This window comes from Tachypleus tridentatus, chromosome 11 (genome assembly GCF_004210375.1).
Source record: "Tachypleus tridentatus isolate NWPU-2018 chromosome 11, ASM421037v1, whole genome shotgun sequence".
Classification (NCBI taxonomy): Eukaryota; Metazoa; Arthropoda; class Merostomata; order Xiphosura; family Limulidae; genus Tachypleus; species Tachypleus tridentatus.
Window position 1 is genome coordinate 11,411,811 of NC_134835.1, and position 13,389 is coordinate 11,425,199.

A 13,389-nucleotide genomic window follows, 5' to 3' on the forward strand; every position below is an offset into this window, starting at 1 on the left:
ATTTAGCAAAACCTGCAGTTAAATCAATATTTTCATGTTATTCTTGTTAAATATTTTAATTATCTGTTTTACATATTTATATCAGTATAAATTAATAAGGCAATTAGAAGGAAAATATAACAACAATTTTTCTGCAACTGATAATTGTAGCAACACATTTCAAGGAAGAGCAAACATATAATTATTTGATATATCAAATACATATCAAATAATGCACAACTAAAAGCAAGCGTACTTCAAGGAAGAGAAAACATTATTATTTGATACATCAAATACTTATGTCAAATAATGCACAACTATAAACAGCACTCAAAGAAGAGCAAACAGATAAAATTATTTGATATATCAAATACACAAGCCAAATAATGGACAACAACTATAAGCACTATCATCTACTATACAGGACCTTGAAGTTATTAATTAACAAAAGTGCTGTTAGTAGCATTAATAAATACCTGTTGACTAGGCGAGATTAAGCTGTTCACAAGCTTTAATTCCAAAGGTAAAGCTGGCAGTGGCCTGCCATCCATAGGGTTAAGCGTGTTAGACTTTACCGGGTATAACAGCTGGAGTTGTGGCACAGTTTCCAGTTGTAACACACGGCAGATCTCTAGTATGACATCCCTAAAAGCCACAGAGCACAATTTGCACAAATGACAACACTATGAAGCAGGTTGCACCAAGAAGTTGTTGACGGCAATGAAAAATTACAGAAATAGGAATGTGGTCTAGCTTTGCTCACTAAAACAAGTAAAGATACTGTACAGAAGTGGTACATCAGATGACTATTAAAATCAGGAACCATCAGGTTTCTTCTCTTCATAAATATTCTCAAAACAATCTCTCTCAATTAGTTTATATTAATTCAAAACAAACTGTAGATGACTAAATATGATAAATTACATTACAAAAATGAAATTTAGTCTTGTTCACATATTTTATCAGCTATGATTTATTTGTGTGCTTTTAGTGCTAGGAAATTAAGTTTTCATTTTGACATGACAATGTTTTTCACAGTATTCAGATTTGTAAAATAAGACAAACCACCAGCTGTTTATTTATTACTAAATAATGTAACCTACACGTTATATCTTAGCTTCACATACTGCATTTATTATTACTAATCCTATTTTAACACTGATGCTTAATCATTTTAAGCAGTTAAGCACAAAACTATAATTGTAATACATTTATGTCCTTTAACAATACCAACAAATCTATATTTAAGTACAATTTAAAAAGTCATTTTCAACTGTTAATAACCAGCAGGTAACATACAGCAGAATACATTTTGGTTTTAAATTTCTGTATCTTACTTTTGAGGACTGACTGGCAATTATTAAAATGAATGTTTTTTAATATATAATAAAGTTGTTTTCTATCTTGATATTAACTAACCCTTTTTGTACTACCTACTGCTAATGAAATATTGTACAGGAGTGTCTGGTATAAAAAAGATCCACACTCACACTAAGATAGACAAGAAACATAATTGTAAAACAAACACTTTACAAAAAAAATGTTGAAATGTGAAACAAAATAAATACTGACCTCTTAGGTGACACATATCTTCACCTTCCACAACTTCCATACCATCACATATTAGATCTGAAAGTGGGGGTGTACCTGGAGGAGTTACTTGAGGACTATCTGTTGAACTTTCATTATGACTGAAGGATTGACCCTGTTTTATGACAAGTGACAAAATTTAACATATAATTTACCAAATAGGCTTTTCTCACCAATAATGTTTCATTAAAAAAATAAATAATAACAAATACTACAGAAAGTATGATAAAAAATAATTAGAACATGAAAAGTAAAACTGAAGTTATTAAGTTTTATTTGCAGCATATATATACCTTAGATTGTTGACAGTGGCATATTTTGTGTACAGTAATCAATACAAGTAACAAATAGATAATGGTAAATATAAAACTTCACTGTGTATGCTAAATATGATTTGTTTGTTTGTTGTTAAGTATAGAGTTATACCACAGACTTTTGTTTATTTGTTCTTTGAATTTCAAGCAAAGCTAGATGAGGGCTATCTTCACTACCTGTCCCCAATTCAGCAGTGGAAGACTAGAGTGAAGGCATCTAAACATTACTATCAACTGGCAAATATTGGGATACTCTTTTACCAACAAATAGTGAGACTGACTGCACATTATAACACCCCCATGGCTGATAGTGCAAGTACGTTTGATGGGATGGGGATTAGAACCCACAACCCTATGTTGCAAGTCAAGCACACTGACCATCACGAGCTGTGATGAGCTCACCAACTCTATCCAATCCTGAAGATGCAAAAAAAATAAGTCTTAGCAAATCCTCTATTTTTCATTAATATCAAGTATAAAGCAATCTCTCATGTGAACCACAGACTTCTCTTCATGCAGAATGTCTGTTATAAATAAAGTTTGTTATAACTCAAACATACTTATAGTGTTAAATGCTATAAATTTGCAATGATGAGAAAAATACTTGATGTAAAAATGCATCTCAGGATAGCTGGCATGGGTATTAAAATTTTTATTAAAATAGAGAAAAACATTTTGACCTTCTCAGGTCAACCCCAGGTTAACAAAGAAACCTAAAGATGACCTAAGAAAGTCGAGATGTTGTTCTTTATTTTAATAAAAGTTTTAATTTTCATTCAACCACCTTGAGATACAGATACCATGAATATGGTTACACGGAAATTCAAAACGAGTGACACTGGTTCTGGCTATATGGATATCTTCGTATTTTTCATTCACTACTACTAGGTATTATACAAGTCTGCAGAATCACTATATCAAGTTATAGCCCATTTCTAAGTCTGTATTAAAAAAGAAGTATCATAAGTGTATTCAAATATTAAGATATCTTAATATTTATATAAATATTTTTTAACTTATCTGCTTCAGAATATTAAATTACTATCTGTGATCTGTCTAGAAATTAAAAATTCAAATACCTACACAAAAAGACAGAATTTTATACATAAGACACTTTACCCATAAAATTTGTCAAAATAGTTATATGTAAAGTATTTGTCTGATACAAAAAAATGAATTCATTTAACAACAGGTTTTTGATGAAAATTTTAATACAGTATAGAAACTTTTGTTCAAGTTTGACGTTGGATATTTTTGCTGATACACTCAAATTACAGATGTACTTGTGCATTTACTTATTAATATAAAATAATGAAAAATTAAAACATACATATAACAGTCATTTATAAATCCACTACCCCCCAAAGGAAAGAATAAAACATTTCAATGCCTTTAACAAATTATTGGAAAGTTGTGTGAGTAATTATGGTTTGAATAATGAAATAATGTGAGTAAATAATGAAATTGTTCATAACAATTTAGTTAACTAAGAGAACATACCTCGAGTGCCATAAATTTCAGTTTTCACTTCAAGAATTCTCAAAGAATAAAATTTATAGAATGAAAAATATTGTGTGATATGAATTTTCTGTTTTGAGCATATTTGCTGTTTCACGGAAAAACCTACTAACCCGAAGAATGATGTTTGTCTGTCTTTTCCTCTTCTTCACTGTATCTGGTAAGCGATCTAAATTGCTTGACTTCCTACTAAATGGGTGATGACTTAGTTCACTTTGTGTCCTTGAAAGGCTATAAGCTGGTTTATATTGATCCCCTTTCTGTTGATGGAACTGAAGCAAAGAATCTGGACTGGAACTCTGACGAGAATGTTTTGGTAAGAGCTTAACAGGATGCTAAACAGAACAAAAATAACACTTCAAATATGAAATGTGTAAAGCAGCCATATTTAGAAGTATAAAAATTTAATTTTTACTTGAAATATATATAGAAAAGAGCAAGAAAAAGCTCAAAAGATTATAATTATTGTTTTAAGTTTTTAAGTTTCCAGTTACATATAAAACATTGAGACATTCTGATAGTGATATATTAGCATGGGAAAATTAATGGTAAAAACTCATAAGTACTGTTAAAACATATAACACAGAGAATGTCATAAACATTTGTTCTGACAAATGAATATTTAAAATATTCATATCTTACATATTAATGTCTCCATACTGTTACTTCATTGTGTGAATAACTCTGCTATCAAACTACAAACACCCAACGTTGTCTAACAATCACTTCAGTTTAGTGAAAAATTAAATGTAGTCAAATAACTCATGAAATTCAACTAAGAGAGAAGCTAATGCATATTTATTACAACCATTACTCTCTGTGGAATTTTCATTATATTTTGTGTGTAGGTTACAATTTAACTTACAATTATTTATATTACTTTTGAAGATGTGTGCTATTACACTATGAATGCAAGATTATGAATCATATTGTTCTAAACTAAGACATGATAAAAATGTATGGATGTGATACAAGTTTTTGAAGGAATGGTACTTGTACAATACAAGTGAAAGTTTGAAAATTGTAATCTCTTTACAGCGAGTAATATTACATTTGTATACATTACAAGTGAGAATAGAAGCTTAATAAACAACAAAACTTGTAATAAAAAAGTGTAAGCTGCATACATTTTACCCACAAGTATCTTAACTTGCCCACTTTGAATTAAAAATCAGAAGTATGAAAAATAGCATCTCAGGTCTATCTATTACTCCCACAAGTCACTGCCCAAGAGACCTTTCCTATTATACCATAAATCACCCATTCCATAAACAAATAGTTAGACAGATAGTCACAGCTATATTGTGCATTTGTGAATTTAGCCATAAAGAAACTATAGTTTGTTTTTAATACACAATTATTGCAGCATGTACTGTAACAACAGAGTACAGATGAACAATTTGTCTTATCAGTTGTGTTATAAAATAACTGTGTGTAAATTTGATGAAAAAAATAACTATTTAAAGTTCTGAATACAGCTGTGGTGAATAAATGAGTAATAAATATTTGTATGTATATATGACTCATTTTGATGTATTATTTTAAAGCAAGTGTATTTTGTGCTATTTCTTGTGGAAATTTAAAACCAACAATATACATACATAGAATATAAGAATCTGACACCCAATCTGAGCACAAGAAAAACTTCCAATCTGAATAAGAAATGAGCAATACACTGTAGTAAAAATAATGTTATATGTAATTTAACAGAACAATTTAACAGATATAAAATGTCACAGAAAATTACTGTCAATTTGTGGTAAAAGTGAAAGATGGGCGAGAGAATGACTTTCTAGTTCATGTTTCAGTGAACAAAAAAAAGATTTGAAGTTATAAGATCAGACTTTGCTTTTTGTATTATAACGAGTAATTTATGCTAAACTGTACTTCAGAAAGTGATGGTAAATGAATTAGTGAGTGGGCAAGATGTAGAGAAACAATGTCATGATTTTCATACAACGAAATATTGAGGATTTATTTAAATATTTCTTTATAAAACTAAGAAATTAAAACACATATAATCAATATTTTCTTATTAACTATTGTGTGATCCCAAGTTCATTCATATGAAATGATAATCAAGTTGTAAAAGGTCATGACATGCACACAGTTGTACCAATGATAATCAAGTTGTAAAAGGTCATGACATGCACACAGCTGTACCGATGATAATCAAGTTGTAAAAGGTCATGACATGCACACAACTGTACCGATGATAATCAAGTTGTAAAAGGTCATGACATGCACACAACTGTACCGATGATAATCAAGTTGTAAAAGGTCATGACATGCACACAACTGTACCGATGATAATCAAGTTGTAAAAGGTCATAACATGCACACAGCTGTACCGATGATAATCAAGTTGTAAAAGGTCATGACATGCACACAGCTGTACCAATGATAATCAAGTTGTAAAAGGTCATGACACACACAGCTGTACCGATGATAATCAAGTTGTAAAGGTCATGACATGCACACAGCTGTACGATGATAATCAAGTTGTAAAAGGTCATGACATGCACACAGCTGTACCGATGATAATCAAGTTGTAAAAGGTCATGACATGCACACAGCTGTACCGATGATAATCAAGTTGTAAAAGGTCATGACATGCACACAGCTGTACCAACTTCATTATAGGCTTACCCCTAAGCTTCCACAAATATTTTCAAATCTTGAAGCCAGCACAAACACCTAGAAGCCAACTGTGCCTAACCTAACTTCACTATTGGTCATACTCATAAATGTATATTTAATTTCACAGTAATGGGATTTAGGTTAACAATAACAATCAACAACCATTTGATAGCATTGTCTTAACTACCTTTGGTCCCTTCTGAGTCTAAACATGAATACAAGAAGAAAAACAAAATGCTGAGAAATGAGTAACATGCTGTGCAACTCTTTTACTTTGAGACAATCAAGGCCTAACATTTGATGATATTCTATGCATTAAAAATAGAACAAATATCACAAATCTAAATCTAAATAAAAACTTCAATTTGTCACAGCTTTATGTTGTTGGTATGTTTCTCATAATTCTAGTAATTTTAATCAAGTACACGAGATACAATAACTAGCAATATTCATAAAAATATTTTTAAGTTTGCTTATTTGATTGCATTGAACTTGGATAATGAGGGACCCATTTTATGTATATAAAAGAAACGTTTGGAGACAACTTGAATGTGTAATGAAGAAAATTATTATAAATGTACAACATTTCAACTAAACTATGTCATTCTCAAGCACAATCTTCTTCATTACCCAGTCAAGGTATCTCCAGACTGTCATCTGATGGCATTGCTCGATCACATGATGGTGTTTCTAGTGTAATCATAATAAAAACATGTAAGTGTGTGTCAGATTTAAAAGTTCAACTCACCAGCAATTCTTTTGGACTGGCAGGTTTTGTAATGTTTTCTAAAGATGTTGACAGTGGTAATGACTTTTGAATGGTATTACTTAGATCATTCTCTCCACGATAACATTTAACCTGAGAACATGGAGGACCAGTTGGTGATGTTAAATATTCTACTCTAGTAGCATTATTTGTATAACTCGGAGAAGTGACTCCTCTCTGTTCTGATTTTGGCAGCACAGGGGCTGATATCTGATGAACAAGAGTTCTTCCCTGAAGGTAACAGGATGGTTGAGCAACAAGACTTGCTGATCTAGTTTCTCTTTCAGGATGTCTTACAGGAGGAGGGGACTTAGGAGAGCGAGGCACCTGGATAAACAAGTATGATAAATAAACTAAAATGTATCAAATCTACAAAGTTAAGCCTAAAAATATTTCTATTTGCAAAAATTGACCAAATTAATTTTACAACACAATACCATAACTCTTTTGGCCAAGGCTCAATCGATTCAAACTCAAAATGTACCTTCAGAGTTTATATATATATATATATATATCTTCTAATTATTTTTTTTATGATGGTTATGAGGTCAGTCTATTGATAGACCTCATAGGTATAGAAACTAACATTAAACACAGTCTTACTGAAAACAAACTTTGAAATGTATTTAGGAGGTTTTAGAGATTACACAAATAATATTTGAGATTTTTGGAACAAAGATTTTTAATCATAACATGATTACTATTTACAAATAAATTTTTAAACTTATTTTTCTTAAACATTTATATTATTAAATAGAGAAGTTATGCAAACAATTATCTCTTCTTGTTACAACCTTTGTACCCAGTTGCTGTTTGTCATAGGTTGCTAAGCATTAAGAAATTTCACACAAGGATGTGAAACAATTTATTTTTTAGGTTTTACACACACACACATACACATACACACACACACACATATATATATATATATACACACACATTTGAAATACCAAAAAAATCATAATTTACTATATCAATACCATAGAATTCCATTACAATTTATTATGTTTAGTAACCAAGCTGTATTTGGGTCTAAATAAATATGAAACTTTCATGAAGGTTTGTTTTGAAAGGAAAAGACAATGCTGTTAAATTGAAAATGGTTGAAAAAGAACCACATGGGGACATTCTAAACTTCTGATTGGTTATTCACATCCTACACAGAAGTGTATATAAAGAACCATTGGTGAAGAGGTGGGCAGGTCCATTGCATTTCATTCAGTATACATGAGCAATGTTTCAGCAAACAGAAAATATAGGAAGTTCTTACTTTGTATTCTCTTTTTTTCAATATTAGTAATTTGGGTTCTAACTAAGTACAAAATTACAGACTATTTATTTTGACATCACAAACATCTAATTTGAACTAATGCTACATTCAGCATATCAAGTTACACACAAAAAGTACATATTTAGGTGTGTTTTTTTAATATTCACTTTTAAATTAAGAAATTAAAAATGTACAATATGAAAATTTGAATCGTAATCTATAATTTGACAAACTTAATGACACAAATTCATAAAATAGTAGCTGAACAAAATTTTGAATGCAAATCAACACATTAGATGAGACATAATCAGTGATGTCGAGAAACCCACTTGTTGAGAAATTTATATGCAAAAACGGCTCTTTGGGGTTGAGAAAATATTTTACATAGAAGAGTAGAACATCGTTTTCGACCTTCTTTGTGAACCTGACGATGACCAAAGAAGGTCGAAACGTTGTTCACTCTTCTATGTAAAATATTTTCTCAACCCAAACGAGCCGTTTTTGCATATAAATTAGATGAGACAGCCTTTGACTCACAAGATTTAACTGAAACAGTTTTCCTTATCTTAAACTTGTGTCCTCTAGTTTCATTGGCTGTAGATACTTAGAAAATGCCATCTGTAATTACGAATTTCAAATCTCTAACAATCATAAAAATCTTAATAACATGTTTCAACTGTTGAGCATATGATAACCCAAAGAAAGTTGGAATGATCCTGAAAGTGTTGTGATAGCCAATATCCATTGCTCTTCTTTTGGGGGTGGGGTGGGGTTAAAAGGCATTTGCTAAATATTAGTCCAGCTTACAGTCTAAATGTCTCTTCACAATTTTGGAGCATAATCAGAATTTAAAATGAACATTACCTTAACTGCATAAGTATAATTTTAGTTAACAAGATACATCTTGGAACTGTGAAACTGTATATACTACAACACTGAATTATACATATCTTCCTAATATTTGACAAGCTTTTAGTTAACATTACAAGTTGTTGAGCACAAAAATATAATATTCAAACAAATTATTTCTAGTAAAGATCTGTCTGTGAATTTCTCAAGCCTTCACTTAGTGTGAGTAAAAGGTAATTTTCTTGCTAAAAATAAAAACTTATTTTACCTTACAGTTTTCATATTTGGTTTATATAACTTCTAGAGCCTTCAATGTAACTGTCAAGAACAGAAAACTAGGGTATAAATTTTGTAACATTAAACCACTGTGTGCCAACACAGCCACACTGACAGGTGTTTCCTGAATTTCATGCAAAGCCACATGAGAGCTACCCATGCTAGCCATCCCTAATTAAACAATGTAACACAAGAAGAAAGGTAGTTAGTCACCACCACCCACCAACAACTCTTGGGCTATGCTTTTACCAGTGAATAGTGGAATTGACCATCACATTATAATGCCTCCATGGCTGAAAGGGCGAGCATGTTTTAGATTATCAGTCGAGCACCTTAACTACCTGGCCATGCTGGATAACTGTCAGTGAGGATTTGACCTTTAAAATTAAATAACACCATATGCAACAAACAGGTTTAAATGTACATTTTAACTGTAACTGTGGAAACAGGCTCCAAATGACATTTTTCAAGTGATTCTTAATGATAAAAAGAATATTTACTCACAGAATAGCAAGAGGACATTTTAGTAATTCAATGGTATATAACATACCAACACTTCATTTATTTAGATCATTAGTAATTCAATGGTATATAACATACCAACACTTCATTTATTTATATCATTAGTAATTCAATGGTATATAACATACCAACACTTCATTTATTTAGTTAATCACTAATTCAATGGTATATAACATACCAACACTTCATTTATTTAGATGATTAGCAATTCAATGGTATATAACATACCAACACTTCATTTATTTAGATGATTAGCAATTCAATGGTACATAACATACCAACACTTCATTTATTTAGATAATTAGCAATTCAATGGTATATAACATACCAACACTTCATTTATTTAGATAATTAGCAATTCAATGGTATATAACATACCAACACTTCATTTATATAGTTAATCAGTAATTCAATGGTATATAGCATATCAACACTTCATTTATTTAGATAATCAGTAATTCAATGGTATATAACATACCAACACTTCATTTTAGTTAATCAGTAATTCAATGGTATACAACATACCAACACTTCATTTATTTAGATAATTAGCAATCCAATGGTATATAACATACCAACACTTCATTTATTTAGATAATTAGCAATCCAATGGTATATAACATACCAACACTTCATTTATTTAGATAATTAGCAATCCAATGGTATATAACATACCAACACTTCATTTATTCAGATAATTAGCAATTCAATGGTATATAACATACTAACACTTCATTTATTTAGATAATTAGCAATCCAATGGTATATAACATACCAACACTTCATTTATTTAGATAATTAGCAATCCAATGGTATATAACAAACCAACCCTGCATTTATTTAGATAATTATGGAGTATTCTATCATTTACAAAAGTTGGAAAAATCGTTCATGCAGAAGCATTACTGGATATTATTAAATAATTTATACATTATCTCACATGTGCTAGACTGTTTATGGGCAAAATAAAACAATATTTTGACTAAATATTCCTTCCAACTTGCAAAGTTGAAATACAAACCTGTAAACATTTTACTGTGATATGCTACACATTTAAAATACTGCAAGAAACAGAGTGGTTACAAAGGTCATCCTTCTTTTTATGAAGCTTTGGAAAATCATAAAAAGTACAAGGATGACTTCTTGATGGTCTAATTTTAAGTCACCTATTTTGTATTTTTTTAGCTACTGAAACTTAAGCTGAAGTCATAATGCAACTAATTTTATAATAGTTTAAGGTAAAAAAAAAAGCTCCAGGCTTAACTTAGTTCAATAACAAAAATGTCTTAAGTTGTGTAAAATATTAAAGAATTTTGCAAAAACTTAGTGAAATAATCATACTTTTCTAAACTTCAGTTTCACACAAAACAGACTGAATACAGTTAACTTGTTCTTTCATTATTATAAAGACCTATCTAATTAAAATATCTGAATATAACCCAAGATTTGATTTTGGAATTAAAAACACTACGACATGCAGAGAACTTGTACGATCCAAAGTTTTTCAATGTCTCTCATAAAACTTCATCTAGATTGATCAGAAAGTGTTGATACAACAAAATTTGTGCTACCAGACTATAGATTTGAAATAAACTAATGACAAGTTGAACATTCTAATGAAAATAGCACAAATTGTTACAGATATGTTTAAACAGAATCATACCAATGTAATATAACTTACAGAATCTGGATAAGTCCCAGAAGTAAAACTAAGTAGTTGCTCTTCCAAAATTTTCATTCTCTTTTCAGCTTTACTCATTTCTTCTCTGAGTTTGTCTGATGGATGTTTTGAAAACTCACTTTTAAGTCCTGAAAAAAAAATCAAAGCGTCACAAGTTCGACAATAAACTAACAACTTGAAATAACTTTTTGTGTATACATGTGTGTCTGTACATAATCATTCAGTCATTTTTTCCTCACATTCTGGCAATTTTGATTAAATAATCCAAGTTGAAGTAGGCAAAAGAGATCAATTTTAATCGTAAATAATGTCTATTTCAATAATGTGTCAGATTCAATTTTTTAATGCTGAAAGACAATTATCAAATTTCAAGTTCACTCTTACCACTCAAACTATCAAGAAAACTTTGCAATTAAACATTAGTTTTTTAAGTTTATTTTACATAATTCTGAATGCTTATTTCCATCTCTCATGCTTTAAAATACAGAAACACCTTTTTAATCAAAGAAAATGGAAATAGACACAATGTACATCACTGTTAAACACTTAAATATATCAAATGCACGTAACTGGATCTGCATGGTGTTCATTAGCTGAAAAATGATCAAATCAACATCTTTCACAGAGCACTGCTAATATGGTTTTATAACAGGAAATTTCATATTTAATATCAATCACAATAAAAAGATAAAGTAACATTAAATTATGCTTTAGCCTGCTTAATGAATTGGATCCAAACTAGTTAATTGTGCTTTAGTCTGCATAATGACTTGGATCAAAACTAATTAATTATGCTTTAGTCTGCATAATGACTTGGATCAAAACTAATTAATTATGCTTTAGCCTGCTTAATGACTTAGATCAAAACAAATGAATTATGCTTTAGCCTGCTTAATGACTCGAATCAAAACTAATGAATTATGCTTTAGCCTGCTTAATGACTCGAATCAAAACTAATGAATTATGCTTTAGCCTGCTTAATGACTCAGATCAAAACTAATGAATTATGCTTTAGCCTGCTTAATGACTTGGATCAAAACTAATGAATTATGCTTTAGATTGCTTAATGAATTGGATCAAAACTAATTATGCTTTAGCCTGCTTAATGACTTGGATCAAAACTAATGAATTATGCTTTAGTCTGCTTAATGACTTGGATCAAAACTAATTAATTATGCTTTAGCCTGCTTAATGACTTAGACCAAAACAAATGAATTATGCTTTAGCCTGCTTAATGACCTGGATCAAAACTAATGAATTATGCTTTAGCCTGCTTAACGACTTGGATCAAAACTAATGAATTATGCTTTAGTCTGCTTAATGACTTGGATCAAAACTAATTAATTATGCTTTAGCCTGCTTAATGACTTGGATCAAAACTAATTATGCTTTAGCCTGCTTAATGACTTGGATCAAAACTAATTAATTATGCTTTAGCCTGCTCAATGACTTGGATCAAAACTAATTAATTACGCTTTAGCCTGCTTAATGACTTGGATCAAAACTAATGTTTTCAAAGTTTGAAAGATTCCTCTGAAAACTTCAGCTATATTTCTGATATATAAATACTGCACTTATCACTACATATCAAGTATTATTTTGTATGCTTTATCAAGCAAGACAGAAAATAAATCATACCTCCAAGTATCGTCCTTCCTTGTCTAACATTTTTTTAATTGTATGAATCTTTTCCTTGTTCAACTGATGTTGCTTTTCAGCCTAAAACACATTTTTTAATAAACTTTTGCTATAATACAGTGAGAATACGTAAGAGATGAGTTTAATTTTATACCAATAGGAAAAAAAGAATTAAAATTAACAATAAATAAGCACATAACAAACAAGAGATTAAAATGTGAGAAATTATAAATTATGCAAGTGCTGAAAATTGTAGCTTTCTTCACTTAAACCATAATATAAGCACTTGTAATTACATTTCTCAATTACTAATAAATAATAATTTTCAAAGTACAAGGCTCTTGTA

The 13,389-nt window shown here is 30.1% G+C and overlaps 1 protein-coding gene across 1 annotated transcript; it reads right to left on the reverse strand.

Moving 5' to 3' along the window:
• Positions 1-995: 995 nt before the first annotated feature.
• Positions 996-11,527, reverse strand: LOC143231427 (uncharacterized). The gene is made up of 4 exons (XM_076465968.1): positions 11,406-11,527; positions 6,790-7,134; positions 3,515-3,736; positions 996-1,684 (listed from the first exon to the last, which is right to left on the reverse strand). The coding sequence occupies exons 1-4, from the start codon at positions 11,481-11,483 to the stop codon at positions 1,466-1,468; spliced, it is 864 nt and encodes a 287-aa protein (XP_076322083.1). The 5' UTR covers positions 11,484-11,527; the 3' UTR covers positions 996-1,465.
• Between the last annotated feature and the right edge of the window lie 1,862 nt (positions 11,528-13,389).